This window comes from Theropithecus gelada, chromosome X (genome assembly GCF_003255815.1).
Source record: "Theropithecus gelada isolate Dixy chromosome X, Tgel_1.0, whole genome shotgun sequence".
In the NCBI taxonomy this organism is placed as follows: Eukaryota; Metazoa; Chordata; class Mammalia; order Primates; family Cercopithecidae; genus Theropithecus; species Theropithecus gelada.
Window position 1 is genome coordinate 146,170,283 of NC_037689.1, and position 16,889 is coordinate 146,187,171.

General features: G+C 39.1%; 1 protein-coding gene across 6 annotated transcripts in view; it reads left to right on the forward strand.

The window, feature by feature from the left end:
* AFF2 (AF4/FMR2 family member 2) overlaps positions 1-16,889 on the forward strand; it is a 503,764-nt gene that overhangs the window by 325,642 nt on the left and 161,233 nt on the right. For 2 of the 6 annotated variants that reach the window (XM_025372179.1, XM_025372180.1), the window contains exon 5: positions 11,667-11,753. The exons of the other annotated variants lie outside the window; for them this stretch is intronic. In XM_025372179.1, the coding sequence (XP_025227964.1) occupies positions 11,667-11,753 (87 nt within the window). The remainder of the gene's footprint in view (positions 1-11,666; positions 11,754-16,889) is intronic. 6 annotated transcript variants of the gene reach the window in all.

Genomic DNA, 16,889 nt, shown 5'->3' on the forward strand with positions numbered 1-16,889 from the left:
TAATTAGCTAGGTGTGTTGGTGCACACCTGTAGTCTCAGCTACATGGGGAGGCTGAGGTAGGAGGATTGCTTGAGCCCAGGAGTTGGAGGCTGCAGTGAGCCATGATCACACCATTGCACAGCACTCACTCTGAGGTGACAGAGTGAGACCTCATCTCTAAAACCACACACATACCCACTTACACACACACACACACACACAAAATGATGATAATGTACTTCTTATAACGACCAAATTATAATGGACATCCAGAAAGATGAGGGAGCCTTGTTCCTGCTACACGATTGGAGTGTTCCCTTTTAGAAAACCTGTCCTATGGAGCATGGTGGCCAAAGCCTAGAGCTCAAAGCCAGACACTTGGGCAGAGGTTCTTGAGCTGCATGACATTGTCTCCAAAACTCAGTTATCTGACCTATGAAATGAGAACAATGAAAACTACTTGTCTGTATTATTGAGTGGATTAAATTTGGTAACATAAATGAAACAGTGAATTCTAACCCCCAAATACATACAAGCTCCTATTGGATTGTTATTATGACTCTTCTTGTTATTCAGAAATTCCAAATATTTTCAAAGTGTAACTTTGAATTTCATATTTCAACCCTTCACAGACTCTCTATCTGATTTGGCCAAGGAGCTTCGATTGCCCCTGTGATTTTCTTGAATATTAAATAAGTAAGCTCCTTTCATGTCTTTAATAGAGTGGTTTTTTTTTTTTTTTCATTTTTGACCACTCCATAGTTCATAAGGCACGTTGCAGCTTTTCAAATTGTCAAATTTGTTTAATTAGCCCAGAGACCCTGCCAGGTTGGTTTTTGTCAGCTGTATAGCAGTCTCTGTGGGTGGCTTGCAAATCTCTGACCAGGGTTTTGGGGGTTTTTAAAATCATTTTGCACATTTCTTTCCTTCTTTAATACGAATGAAGGAGAGACTAGATGAGCAGGAGGCAGTGGTGGGGGTGGGAGTAGGAGGGCAATGTGTTGCGGCACTGCTTGGCAACTGGCTTTTGGACAAGAGTTACAAATTGATTACAAGTAACAGTTGGAATCCCAGGCCTGAGACATCCAGGTTTATGTGTGTGTTGCAGGTGGGGTAGAGTTCTCCTTGAGGTATTTATTTACTTCAAGACCAATGTTTCATTTGCACCGAAACCTTCCTGGGTATAAGGGTTTGACATTGTTCCCTTTGAATCTTCTATTTGGTGCTTTGATAAATTTATAGCCAGGAGTAAAAGTATTGATCTGGTTACCCCAAAAGATGTTTTAGGCCAAAAAACGATAGAGGTTTAAAGAGGATTTAGAGACATCCATGGGCAGTGGATTCTCAGACGGTTATTAGAAAGCTTGCAAGGGGCAGGGGGTGGGGGTAGTTGGAATGCACCCCTTCCTTATGGTGAGTAAATGTTTTGAAGTACAAATGTGGATCCCTAAAAAATGTCAATGGGAAACTATTAATAAAATAAACTTTTATAATAGTCTCCCTGTGTGATTGTTACCTTTTAATTAAAGAAAAAGACTTGGTGGTGAAATCCAATAATCAGATTTGATTGATTTTTAACAAATGCTTAGTATAAAATATCAGGTATGAATCACTAGCTACTTGTAGCTTACACTGGCAAGTTGCTGTTTATACCAAGGCAGAGAGGGATCTGCTTTCCTGGGTTTAACACAGGATTGAAGCTTTATAGCATGCCTTTGGGGCCACATTTTTGTACATACCGCTGGCCCCCAGTGTTCATACAGAGTTTAGAAAGTTCTCCTTTTTCATCAGTCAAATATCCTTTTAGAAAAAAAATATGCCTCTCACTTGTGCTGTGTTTTTGCCACTGTTAATGTGGAATACAGATGCTATTTATTTTCCGTTATTTGGGGGAATTGTAGAGAAAAACGAATCTGGGGAGAGGAGTGACTGTCCAGGCATTCAGAAATACTCAACCTATTAGGGGCTTGGAATACTTGGAGGGGGCTTTCTGAATCAGTTTCACTGTGACTTAGTAGTGGTTTTGATGTTGTTAAATTCAGGCTACTGCAAGGAATTTGATACATCTGTTGGTTTATTTTTATTTTTATTGAGGGGTGTCTGTGGGTGGGGGACGGGAGAGAGGGCCTGGTGTTCAGTAGTTAGACTGTCATCTTGTGATAGATTTGTTAGTTAATTTCATGTGAATGGGACAAACCAGTTCTCTTTCATCCCCCTGGCACTGTGATTCTAAGATTGAAATAGTTGTTTCAGAGGAAAGACAATTCCATGCAAATCATATTGGATGGAGTTTCAGCTATATTGGCGGCCTGGTACCTTATTTTTACTGAGCTCAGGAATAATGAGAGACCAAAGCTATAGCCAAGTTCTTCACTGGAGGCTTCTTTCCATGAAAATAGATATTACTTCTTTATTCCCCAGCAATTGAGACTTTGTCCCTTCTAAAAGCAGTTGTCATGAACTCCTCATTACCATTTTTCTTAATGTGATAAGTGTAAACTACAAGAAAGCTATCATGTTTGAAAAGCTACAGCAGCCCTTAGAAATGGAATACTAACATGCCTTGTGTAATTCTTTGAAAAGGCTTAGACTGAGGATTGTGTGAAATGTATCCTTCTGTCCCCCTTTGCCTAGAGTTGTCATTCTCTAGTACCTTTCACTTATAGCATAAGCTGGTTTTCTAAAGGACTGCTGTGTTGCTGCATTGACACTGTATCTCTCCAACAATGTGAAATCAACAAATCCCTTTGGCAATTTCTGAAACATATAACAAATTGTGCATTATTCTCTTAAAAAATTAACTTTGATGGGCTTATTTTATTTCTACTTCGAATGGTAACTGGTAATTGTTATTACCTTACTCTCATTCCAGTTATCAATACTCTGCCTACCGAGAGTAACACCAGACCCTGTACCGGGACCTAGTCTAGCTTCGTGGCTGTTAGATACCTTGCAAGGAGTAGACGCTCAATAAATGTTTTCTGAATGAATGAAATTAGATATAGATTATTAGAAATGGTGCTGGAGAAGAAGCCAATGAAAGTGTATGAGTTTTATCAAGTTGGTTTGCCTGAGTTTGTGCTAAAGGAGCAAATTGGAAGGTAACCATTAAGAAACGTCTCATGCTGTGAGGATATAGCATCTCATTCCATCTTGTGAAGTGACTCTGAAAGAAAAAAAAAAACACATGGCTGTAGTGTTATGAAAGCCTGGCGAATTATCTCAAATCAGTATATTTTAAGTGATAGTCATTGGATGTAATTGATGGGAAAATAATTTGAAACAGAAGAGCTGGAAATTCAACAATGCAGTTAAAAATCACCTTTGAAAAGAGTTACAATGATCTGATGTCAAAATTAGCTTAAGAATGTAAGAAACAATTTCAAGGGCTAGAAATGTTAAGAACTGACCCTCAAGAAACCCCAGAATCCTCAGATACCTGAACTGGACCACTTAACAAAAGCCCTCTACCTTGATTCCCTTTTTGCTACTGCTCTTTGCAGAACAGTTTCTCAGTGGCCAGTTCTTACATTTCTAACCTTTGAAATTGTGTTAATTCTGCCTATACCAAACAAGGCGAACAATTCAATGTTGTTCAATCTGATAACATTTCCTAGTGGGGTGTTCAGTCTTCTATTCTGACTGGTTCAACCTAATTTAGACAAAGACGAAGGTCTTAATAAAGATTAAAATTTACAAGGCAATCGTGTTTAGGGAGTCAAATACTATTAGTTAGATAGTTGTGGCCTCAGGTTGCTGCTGCTGAAACCTTTTACTGAACTAAAAAGGTCTGGTTGAATTCTGCCCGGTATATCACTATAGTGCTCTGTTCCCTCGTATTTACCTTTGGAGACCTTTCTTTGCAGTGTCTGAATGTAGAATGCCCGAGGAGTAATGGGGCCAAAAAAAGTTGCATGAATAGGCCCTGCACATGGTCATATATGTTCCTGTCATATTCAGTGGGTGAAATGGAATTGATTGCATCTGGCAAAGGCAAGAAGAGGGCTTGATTGATTTCCTGATTGAGTACACAGTGGAGATTCAGAATACTGATCACTATACTTCCCAATTGTACATTATAATTAGGGCTCTTTTTCAATGGAACCCTTGGTTGGGTCTGCCGGGATGAAGGCAGCCAATGTGAGCTGAACTTTTTGCATGTACAGTCCTGGGTCCGAAGGAGAATATTTATAGATTCCCTTAAACAAATGCCAGCACTAAAGAGTTTGAATAAAGAATTCAATTATTTATTTGAAGAAACATCGCTAGGGTTTTTATACCATGCCATTGAAATCATAAGTTAATGTTAGAAACTTTTAAAAGAATTACATTTTGCATTGACCCATTGTTATGCCATGGCCGAGAAGTTATGTTTAATGTAACAGTTGATTTTACACTTCATCTCTATGAGCACTTGCATGGAAATCAGAGGAGCAATCTCAGGAGACTGTCTTAACAGCATTCCAAACAGAAGAATATTCATTCAATTGAATGGAACAGAGTTTTGACCACTAGAGAAGCTTGGCAGGAATGGTTAGTGATCAAGCCCAGGAAACTCTATGGTTCCACTGTTGTTAGATTTTCTAAGAGCTCAGCAAACAATCAGACAAATTGGGCTGTTAGCTGTCTCACTGTGAGACAATAGGCTCCCCCTCAGCGTGTTCCCCCCACCCCATCCCTGAGAGAATGATAAATTTCCTTAGCCAGTTTAGTCAGCCGTGTTTACATGTCATGTAAAACAACTGCTCCAGATTCAGTTTTGCATCTTCTCATATATATCTTTGACTTTGCAGAAGTGAAATGTATGATTATCTGGTTAGGTAAAGCAGTACAGTTGGTTCACAACACCCACTCCGCCAAACACCCACTCCGCCACCTTTTAGGAATCCCTTTTCACTTCTCTAGGCAGAGGACATTTCCCCTTCAGAGATGAACTGCTCACTGCCTTCTAAGGCAGTAGGCTCCATGATCGGAAAGCTCACATGATTGGAAATTTTCTTAGTTTGAGCAAAAATTGGTCCTCTGATAACTTTACCCATACAGCCAGTCCTAACCTCTTGTTTCACAAAGCAGGTCTCAAATGTCTTTCATATGAAAGACTTTCATGGATTTAAAGACACTCCTCACTCTCCCTTTTCTGTGGACTAAACTTTCCCTGTTTCTTTAATGTGTATGTATACATGAGATGAGCTTTCCAAGCTCTTACCCTTCTGGTAGCTGTCCCTTAGAGATACTGCAGTATTCCCATGCCCCCACTGAGATGGGACATCCAGGAGAGCGCTCTGAGAGGACCCTGAGAGGAAAAAGATCAGTAACTCTTCCCACATGCCCTACTTCCCTCCAGGGGGAATTTCATTTGGAATAGCCAAGCTCCCTGATCCTCAGCAAAGGGCCCCTGTCCTTCTGAAGCCTGCCTGAGGGGCTCTAGTAGGAGAAGCAGGCAAGTTCCTGTGTCTGTAGAGGCTGCACAGCAGCCTGGCTACATTCTGGCGCACCACACTGGGAGCAGCAGCCTGTGCAGATCACATCCAGCTCCCTGGATCCTTTTACAAATGGCTGTGTGGCTCCCTCCATGGACCCATCTTAACCCTACTCCTGCTATTGTTGTCCATTTCCTATTAACAGCCCCACTGCTGCTGCAGATAAAGGTGCTAATGCCCCTGCCTGGCTCTGCTCTCCTATCAGGGAGGAGCAGAGCATCCTACAGGCCGGTTAGCAATTGATAGCAGATTGAGGGCCAAGGAATGATTTGTTTGCTGCTCTCCTGAACCCTAGCCCCAGGGAAGCCCTTTCTAGGCATCCTAAGGGCCCTTGTGCCTTATTCCCTTGCAACCTGGTGCTTAGCTGCTTCATTCCCTCATTTCTGGCTCCTCACAGAACTGTCAAGAATCATGGATGCAAAGGGTCTAAATCATTCATTCAAACAAATTAGGTCTTTCTGGTAAGTCATTAACACCTCCTCCACACACGCACACACATATATGTTTTTGTAAATGCATAAGGACCTTTAGATAAATAAACAGATTCAGCAGTGTAATAAGAAGACCTCACTCACATAAATGTTTTCAGGTTTAATTTAGTTTTGGAGAAGGAAAGATGCTGATGTTTCTTCATCCTTAGTCTGTCGTGGCTTGTAAAGCTACTCAGTGGGATACCTTTTGGGAGTACGCAATCTGTAAAGCAAAACTAAAAAATAAAAGAAGGAAAGAAAAGAAAAACTGAAGGAAGGAGGGAAGAAGGAAGGAAGCAAGGAAGGGAGGGCCCCTCCAATGTAAGTCAGACACCAAGGTTAGTTACCATGACTCGTTTGTCCTTTACTTCTGATTTCCTGTGAAAATATTGATAAACTTGAACCCGATTTTGCAGATGTATTCTTCTATTCAACCATATTTGTATTTGAGCCACTCAGCTGTTCACGCTTATTCTTAATCATGAGAATTTGTGAATACTTCCAAAATTGAATTTATTACTTTCTTGGTATTTTAGTAGAGGGAAGGGAGAAAGGTGTATGCAAGCTCCATCTTGAGTCTTGGGCAGATCCCAAGCTGCCTGGTTACTAAGCCAAGGCATGCAGGCTCATACTGACAATGCCATAGCCACACCTGTGGGGCTGGTAGCAATGAAGTTTGAATGTGTACAACACTATATGGTTTCCAAAGCCCTTACACACTTATTCATTTGCTTTCCCTTATGTCAAGCCTGTGAGGTAGGCAGAATAGGTAGAATCAGAGATGAACAGTATTGCTAACTGGGAGAACTAGAGGCCATCCGAGTCAAAGCCCACATGTTATAAGCAGGAAAGCTGAGGCCCAGAATGGACAAGCAACTTGACCAGGGCCACCCACATAGCTTTTGGCAGAGCTAGGCTTGAGTTAAGTTCTCCCTATCTTAATACTTAGTCCAAGTTGCTTTTGGGGCTCTCTCTGAGTATCACAACAACAATGAAATATGTGAACTATCATCATCATTAGCATTCATTAAGATGGTCATTTGAAAAATCACCCTAATCATCTCTTCAGTTTGAGCTCTTTTGCAGTAAGTATCTTAATATTTATGCTTAACCTAAACACACCATTTGAACAGCTACTATGTGCCAGGTATAATGATAGCCTGTAAAAGGAATACACACACACTCACACACACATAACACACATGTGTGCTCACAAACACTGCTCCTCTCACTTCAATTATTGAAGCCTTTTCCAAATGCCTAGAACAGTGACTTTCCCTACCACCTTGTTCTCTGCACCTTTGCTCATTCCCCTCTTAAGGTGATTCACATGTCAGGCAGTGAACACTTCAAAAAGAGGTCCTTGACTTAAAAAAGAGGTCCTTGACTTTATCCTTTCCATGTCCCAGTGACTGGCTTATAATGGCTACACACGCCTGTAATCCCAGCACTTTGGGAGGCCGAGGCAGACAGATCACAAAGTCAGGAGTTTGAGACTAGCCTGGCCAACATGGTGGAAACCCTGTGTCTACTAAAAAATACAAAAATCAGCCAAGCAGGGTGGCACGTACCTGTAGTCCCAGCTACTCGGGAGGCTGAGGCAGGAGAATCGCTGGAACATGGGAGGCGCAGGTTGCAGTGAGCCAAGATGGCGCCACTGCCCTCCAACCTGGGCGACAAAGCGAGACTCCATCTCAAAAAAAAAAAAAAAAAAAAAATTAGTAGAACAAATGCAAAGAATCCACCAAACAGATCTGCCATTTGCTGTGTGACCTTGGACAAGTCACTTTACCTCTTTGTGCTTCGATTTCTTGTCTGTGAAAAGAGTGTGAGGCTAATCCCTGCCTGTTTCGTTTCTGGTACAAAAAGACCAACCAATTACTTATTACACAGTAGGCAGGAGAGATACAAAGGTGAATAAGGTAAAGCTTGTGACAACATACTAGTTACTTGAGATAACAGCTATTCAGGTAGCTGTGTGTTAGATGAGTACAGGATCCATTTGAGATTAGCAAAGCCTGGAACACAGTCTGTCTTTTGCCCTTCAGCCTGTGGCATACCCAGCTTTTTTGTCTAAATTGGGCAAAGCAAGGATACCTGCAAGTGGTTTTGGATTTGTTTTGACTCCTAGCCATGACCTATTGTATGGATAATATGGTGGAAAATTGAGCCTTTTGTGATTTTGTGGGGTTTGACTTTGGAGTCTTCATATCACATTAATATAAGTGTCTTCCTATTATTAGAAGTTATGTAGAATGCTCTATCACTTATGAAATCTATTCTTTGCTAAATACTAAAAGATAAAACAGTATTCCTTAGTCTTTTCTTCATTATCCATGTTAGTCAATCTTACAAAGGGACACATATTTGTTATAGTGGAAAGTGTGCACTCTTGTACCAGTAATCAACCTTCACTTGCTACTAAATGTAAGGCTGTGTATAAGTGACCTCACCTCTTGAAACCCCCATTACCTCAGTTGCCCATTGAGAATATGAATCCCTACTTGCTTTCTCTCTCTCTCTCTGTCTCTCTCTCTCTCAAATTATCAAAGGATCCCAAACATAAATCCGTGCTTCTTTGTGGAAGTTCAGACCAGTCTCAGATGTGTGTGTGTGTGTGTGTGTGTGTTTGTGTGTGTGTGTGTGTGTGACTTTTCTTAAAACAGAAGTGATTCTTGGTGTTGTATACAGGTACTCATCATTGGATCTTGTTATAAAAGCTGTGGCAACATTTTGGGAGCAGGGGTTCATCCCTACTTCATGACTGGGTGAAGAATTAGTAAAGTTGGGTAAGAATGCATAGGTGTCTTATCTTAGGAATAGCAAGAACATAAAATAGATTAATATCCTGCAAGTGTCAATGAAAAGGATAACAATGGAATATCTGCCGTGAGCATGCCACACTTTACAAGTCTAACTCATTTTGAGAAGTGAAAGAGCTTGCTTGCTCCAGAGTCCTTTGCAGAAGATATTCTTTCAGGAAATTATATTCCTTTCAACTACATCCTGCCTACTGTAATCAAATGCATCAGCGGTAACATGGACTCAGTGTGCTGTTTCATGAAATTTCACATTTTCAAATACAGTTTGAAATCAGTTGTAATTGTAAATGCAGAATTTTGTGCAGTTCCATGTGGATTGGCTAACAGGGTGGTGCACTCCACTGGTAGTTCAAGATAATCAGATTCTGCCTCCGAGTAAACACAGAAAACCTGGGGGAAATGGTACACCTTTGAGAAGTGACTTGATTCTTCCTGGTGTCTGAAACACCTTTCAATAAACCCAGAGACACACCTCTAAAATCAGTGGTGAAAGGGGGTAAAACCAAGCCTCTAATCAATTTAGGTATACCCAGTAGTTGCTGAAAACAGACAACACTCCTTTTCCTGGAAGAGACTTACTGCTGTTTTATTGACTCTGGCTAAATATGAACTATATTTTATTTATTTTGAAAAAAATTATTGTAATTGACAAAAATTGTATATACTTATGGGGTAAAACATGATGTTTTGATATGTATATACATCGTGGAATGATTACATCAAGTTAATTTACATATCCATCACCTCACATATTTTTTTTTTTTTTTTGAGACAGAGTCTCGCTCTGTCACCAGGATGGAGTGCAGTGGCACAATCTCGGTACACAGCAACCTCCGCCTCCCAGGTTCAAGCAATTCTCCTGCCTCAGCCTCCCAAGTAGCTGAGACTATAGGCACATGCCACCACGCCCAACTAATTTTTGTATTTTTAGTAGACACGGGGTTTCACCATGTTGGCCAGGATGGTCTTGATCTCTTGACCTCGTGATCTGCCCACTTCAGCCTCCCAAAGTGTTGGAATTACAGGCGTGAGCCTCCGCACCCAGTCCACCTCAGATACTTTTTTTATGGTGAGAACAATTTAAACTCTGGCTTAGCAATTTTCAAGTATACAGTACATTATTACTATAAATAACTGTAGTCACCATGTTATGCAACTGATCTTCAGAACTTGCTCCTTCAAACTGAAACTTTGTACCCTTATACCAACATCTCCCCCATCCCAAGCTATATATTTTAAATGATCTGACTGTTTTGGAGACCAGCCTTAATCAGGAAAAACCATCTAAATTGTAAAAGAGATCATTGAGTATTTTTAAAACTCAGAGTAATTAGAATTCAACTTTAAACTGTTGTCACATATATTTACTTTGCGGCCAGTTTTGATGAATACATGAGTAGGATTTGTCATGAATTTTATCAACTGGATACAAATGCACAACTCAAAAACACTTGGAAGTAGTCTATCTCTTAAGTAGGTTAAGTATCTCCTCTAAATTGTGTATGCATTTTTAATGTACTTACCTCCTCCTTTTTAAATAGTGCTAGGTAAAATTCAATCCTTGTCTGAATAATACTTACAAATTCTGCTTCAGCAGTGCCACTGCGAATGAATCTTTGAAGTATCTCCTTGCATTACAGCTCTTCATACATCAAAGACTCTTTTTGAACTGAGTAATTATAGAAGGAAAAAAACCTTGTTTTAGTGCTACCTGAGAGTTCTTATTAATATTACCTTTGAAATGACTAATTATGTTACTTATAAAAACTGGAAAAAAAACAGGTATTATGTAACTTATTAAAAAAGACTTTCATAAATTTCGATCCCCTCCATCCCTCCCCAAATCCCTACTTTATTTCTATCATGACTTTTTTAATGCTTAATGTTTATATAAGAAAATGACGACTCCAACACATACTGACTCCCTCCTGCTTCACAAAACTTATCATCTTTCTGTTGCTGGGGTTTTGAGCATGTGATTCAATTATCCTTGCTCTTAGCGTAAAGCATGTTGGCCACATGCCCTAAGACTCAAGTAAGATTTGAACAGCACTTCTTTCAAACTGAGTATTTGAAAGAGCTGAGAGGGTGCCCCTGCTGATAGCAGAGGATGGGAGCCTAAGGGGCTTTTCCTGTTTTGAGACTTGAACTCACAAATACACTGTCTATGTGTATGGCTGTGTGGAACTGGGCTACCAATCACATAGTAACCTCTATGAATGAGGAAGAATTCCCCTCAGCGGCTTCATCTTTGCATGGAAAAACCCACAGTATGTGCATCACGGGTCACTACCTGTTGGGCTGTATCAAGAGAAGATGAGTATCAGAAGGCGGTGACAGTACTGTCCTCCCTTGAGCTGACAGATCACACCTGGAACAGGATACCATGAGTTAGAAGAGCCCCAGGCAATCTGGAGTTCCTCCTGGAAGCACTAAAGATAGTGACAGAGTACAGAAATTGAGCGTTAGAAGAAAAGTTGAAGGTTCCCAATAAATGAATGAACAAGCTGAGAATGTCTCAACCTGGAGAAGAGACAATGCCGGGGGATAGGATTACTATCTTCCAACAGCTGAAGGCTTGTCATTCAAAAGAAGAAGGAGATGCATTCTGTGCAGCTCCAAAATACAATATATAGGTAGAACTTCCTGGGGAACAAGTTTTTAACTCACAAAAGAAGGAAAAATAGCCTGATCAGGCTGTCTCAACATGGAGCAGACTGCTTCAAGCAGTAGCAAGCTCCCTGTCACTGGCAGTGTGCAGGCATCTGCTGGATGGTCCAAATGATTTTAAATTCGCCTTAAATATTAGGTCAATTAAGTTAGTATTTATAAAGGACCTACCCTGTTTAGTGCCAAAAAAGGGCTTGATTTTTTATGTGCCCTGAAATAAAGTTGCTTTATTTTTCCTCATTAGGAGATGACCCATTCCTGGCCTACTCCTCTCACTTCCATGCATACTGCTGGACACTCTGAGCAGAACACATTTTCCATCCCAGGACAGGTCAGTTCTCTTCCTTCCTGCATTTTTCTTTGTCTTATTTTAATTATACCAATCTTCCAGTTGGATTCTCAGTGACAAAAATGGCCTTGGTCTTCTAGTGCCATAAAATCTCAACTCTCTCTCTCTTGCCCCTCAGAATAGCAATATAAAAATAATTTTTATTGAAAGTGAGTCTTTAAGACAAAATACACACAGATATAGGCATGCATATCTTACTCCATAGGGTGTTGCCACTGTCCAAGTCACTGTGTCTAGAACAGATGAGACAGAGATTGAATAAGAAATATTCAATCCCTTAAGAAATATCAAATAGATGATGGAACAGCAACGTTCAAGATTTTTAAGTTACAAAACCTATACTCTTTAATGAACTGATTTTCATTTTTATCACCTCAGTTCTTGCTCACAAGAAGACAGATCTTTACAAAACACCACATCACAATGACAGAGCTTTTCCTTCTGCAGTTCTATTGTCAAATGTTTAATATTATTTTTATTTACCTTCTCCCAGTAAGATTTGCTTTATTGCCATCAGTTTTTAAAATGCCTAGACATGGATATTCTAACATGCTTTAAAAATATATATAATGTCTTCCTTTCTTCCTCCATTCCTTTCTTCCTTCCATCCATTTATTCAGAAATTGTTTACTGAGAAGGTACAGTGGGCTTAAAGTTAGGGGTGAAGAAAAACGGTCTACATGCTATCACGTAGATCACAAAACAATGTAGTAAATGTCTTCATAGAGAAGACAAGACACTCCCGTGGGGAGTTGAAGAAGTGCTCACCACTGAGGTGGCAACATTTAGAGGATGATTAAAACTCTGACGGGTGAAGAAGGGGCCAAGAGAAGAATACCGCATGTAGAAGACTAGCGTGAGCAAGGTCATGAGAGATGAGGGATCATGCTGTAATGCATGGTGGGTGATATAAGGTCTTAAGTGGCAGGATTAAAGTTTGTGTGATGGGGAGTGGAAAGAGAGGAAACCTGGGCAAATAGGTGCATCTTTGGAAAATGCCTCAGATACCACCTCAAAGAGTTTGGATTTTATTTGTAGAAGGAGAAGGACCCAAAGGAGAAACCCTTAGATTTTAGGGTCATGATTTTGACAGTAATACTGGTCTAAATTTTGCTTAATGATCTTCCTTAACTTATGAAAGAGGTCAGAACTAAATGAACAGCTAACCTCACTGTCCCAGTATGGGTGTGTGCTATTCATTTTTGCATTCTCACCTACCCTCTTTAGGCTCCTGTTATCCTTCCCCCTGGCATCTCCAGCAAAGGGAGTTATCCATCCAGTTCAGGTCCAACACTTGTACAGCAATTGCAGTGTTTTCAGCTGAGTTCTCCAATTTTGGAGATAATTTGTGCAAGTTGCAATTTTGACATTTGCAAGTGTATACAATAGAACTGTTGTTTAAATGGGCTTTTGTAGTAAGTGCACAATTTGGAATCAGGCACAGTTTGCATTTTCTGCCCATTATCTGTGCTACCATCAACCCCATGACAAAGGTAGAAGTGAGTGGGCTAAAATGGTGAAAGCAAGAAGTCTACACACCCACTCCTGTTTCATTTGATTCCTGCCAAAATGTTGGTTTGAAAGAAAAGTACATTTTAAATAACAACCAACACGTACAATGGCACCATGTGCCTCACGTCATTCTAAGCACTTAATATATAGTAAAGAATTTAATCCCCACTACAACCCAAAGAGATTGTTAATTTTACTACCCCAATTTACAGAGGAAGAAACCTGGTAGTTAAGTAATGTGCTCAGGATTATCCAGTTAATGAATGAGGGAACCAGTATTTAAATCCAGGTGTTTCTGGCACCAGCGGTCATACTGTCTCTCTGTATGTCTTTTATCACACAGGCTTACTGATGCCCCAGTTCAAATTGTGTCTTCCAAAACATGGCCATCCCTATATGCAACAAAGCTGATTTCCCTTTCCTCAGTGCTTCCACTAGAACTAGGTGGCAGCATCCTTTCAGAAAGCATCAGTTTCTTACATCCATGACAGAGCTTGCCCAGAGGAAAGAGTGCTGTCTTAAGAGCTGCATTCCCAGCTGCTTTTAATCCTGGCACTGCCATTTGCTTGCTGTGTGGTCCTGTTCAAGTTCCTCTAAGTCTCTGTTTCCCCATCTGTATTGGGGCGTGGGGTGTGTGTGTGTGTGTGTGTGTACACTATATAATTCCAATGGATTTTTTTAGGTCAAATAGTTGATGATTCTGTAAGCTTACTAAAACAAATACAGTTGAAAATTTTCAACTTAACTTATTTATCAATTTCAAATTGAAAATACCATGTTTTCTCATAGACGATGAAAAACTTCACAAGGAAGGGAGTTAAGTGCATGCCAAGTAGATTTGAGAGAGTAATAATATCCTCAGGAGAAGTTTAATAAAGTTTTCCTGGAGGTAAACATCCTCTAGAACAGTGGTGGGCAAACTATGGCCCATAGGTTTTTACGTCTTTAAAGGGTTAACATTTTCAAAAGAAAATTAATATATTATTATGAATAATATTCGCATGAGTGTGGAATTCAAATGTCAGTGTCTATAAATCAAGCTTTCTTGGAATCCAGTCACACCCACTTATTTACGCATTGTCCATGACTGCTTTCACACTACAATGGCAGAGTCTAGTAATTATGACAGAGATGGTATGTCTCTCAATGCCTCAAACATCTACTCTCTGGCCCTTTGCAGGAAAAGTTAGCTGACCGTTGCTCTAGAATCTAGATCCTTTAGGAACTTCTGATTTTAGGATTATTGTCAAGGCTATTGCTTAAAAGAACCTCATAAGTTTGTGAAAACAACTTGGCATCAGTATATTCTACTGCAAAAATTACGTATATGACATGTCTATGAAAGAAATTCATAAAGCAAAATCAGGCATTTAAAATAAATTTGTATTGTTTGTTGTGCATTAACAATTACTGTGAGAACTCTGCAGATTATTTCTACAACCAAGCTATTTCCAATTGGGGTTGGATATGTATGTAAAGTAACTTTGGTGATATACAAAGGTGTTTCATTTGTTTTGATTTGATTTCTAGTTTAAGAAATGTGAAATCCAATGCATAATAATCAAAACATCATATGTACCTCATAAACATATACATCTACTGTGTACCAAAAAAAGTAAAAATTAAAAAATAAAGTAAAAAGAAATGTGAAATTCAGTTTAACGTTAAAAAATGCATCCAGAATATATATCAGTTACTCCAGTTCGGTGAATAACATAATGTTCCAGTTTGCTGTATACATTGTTGCACTGATGCTCTGGAAGAACTGATTGTTTAGGTGTAAAGTCCAAAATATTTGGATGAAGGTTAAAAATTCAGGCATAAGACCAGTACAAAGACTGACTACATGTTTTACTCTCTGATCAGATATTTGGCTTAATTGACTTTGGAACTTGACATTTAATTTCCTGGAGGTATACAAGCCCAAACTCATCCTGTACCTTTGTAATGAAATCCCTTAAATAGTAACAGATAAAAATACTTGTATATAGTTACAGAGATATAAATGGTTAACAAGTCATTTATTTGACACTCTGGAAAATGAGATGTTCTGGATAATTAAAATTATTGGATAACTGAAAGTTATTATTCTATAGGAATCATGCAATATAAATTATTTTGAAGTGTAATTAATATTTTCCTGACTTCTTTTAAAGATTATGTCAAGCATGCTTTAGTCTTTCTTGATAACTTATATATTATTGTGAGCATAAATTATTGTAGTATGTGTAATATTATACTATGCTGCAATTATGTTCTCGGAGTCTATTAAGACAGATGGGAATGCTTGCCTCTATATTAAATGACTGCAGATTCTTGTGCTTTTTAAGTTCAGACTTTTCTGTGTCATTTTTGTGGGCTCCTTTGCTATTGGTTTTCACCTGTCAATTTTCTCAGTGCCTATGCCTCTAGAAATATTTCCCCTTCCTTGCCATCTGTGATTTGAAAATGAGTGGGAATCATTTGAGTCCTTTGTCAAAAGACAGTTCTCTATCAGGGAGAGCACAGAAGCCTCTGAGCAGCAAACTATATGGGCTTTGCAACAGACAGTTCTTTCTCTAAGAGGCCTTTTCCGCCTCTTGTTGAGTTTGTGGTAGTCTTCTGGAGTGGTGATCTTGCCAGAAGATAAATCTCTGGAGCAACAGACTCATACTAAATACATTGGAAATTTCACTTTTGATTAAAGCAAAGTGTTAAAATTTTTGCTTACTTTTTATACAAGATAAAGAATGCTGTGACCCTAGTTTTCATGTACAGAGGGTCAATATTAGGCTTAATAAATAGATTACTTGGAACAATAATTGATATAACTAATTCTTGTATTTACTTGAATTCATTGTCTCCACTTTTGGAATGCCTGTATTGCGGTTTGTACCATTTATCTTCCATCCACACAGTGCCATGTGTGCCCTGAACATTACTGTAATGATTTTGCCTTCACGTTTTGTCAGTATCCACACAGGTGTGCCACACTCCCAGCAAGGCAGCATGTGCAAATCTGAATTTCTCAAAACAGTGAATGAATTGTGTATAATGTGACTTTCAAGTCAAATTTAAATTCCTTTAAATAACACAGTCCACTAACATTTCACATTGCTTCCTATACTTCAACAGACTTGCAATGCAGTTTTAAGAACACTTCTTATATACAAAATGAGGTGCATCTGTGCACATGTGTCATAGAAAGTTGGATCTGTTTCTATAAAAGGGAAAAACCAAGCAGATCTATTAATGATGATCTTGTTTACAGTTTTACAAAAAACATGATCATCTGTTTGAACCAACTCCTCTTTATTCTTTTAGAGGCATCATTTTCCAGCTAAGTGAGAAATTATACACTTCAATTTCACACATATGGGTCATTTGTTCTCATGTTACACACATTTCCAAATAGATACCAGTCTTACTTATAATTTTGATTAAATGGCAGTTATAATCATGTTGCAGCAGGTTTGGCTGGCAAATGTTTATCCTTCAAATAGAGCTATAGACAAAAGCCTAATTAATGGAATTGTTAACAGCAGTTTCCTATTTGCAAACATTAGTCTACTACATCTTCAGCAATAATTAACATGCCTCTTATTCTCCTTGTGTCATCTAACTAAT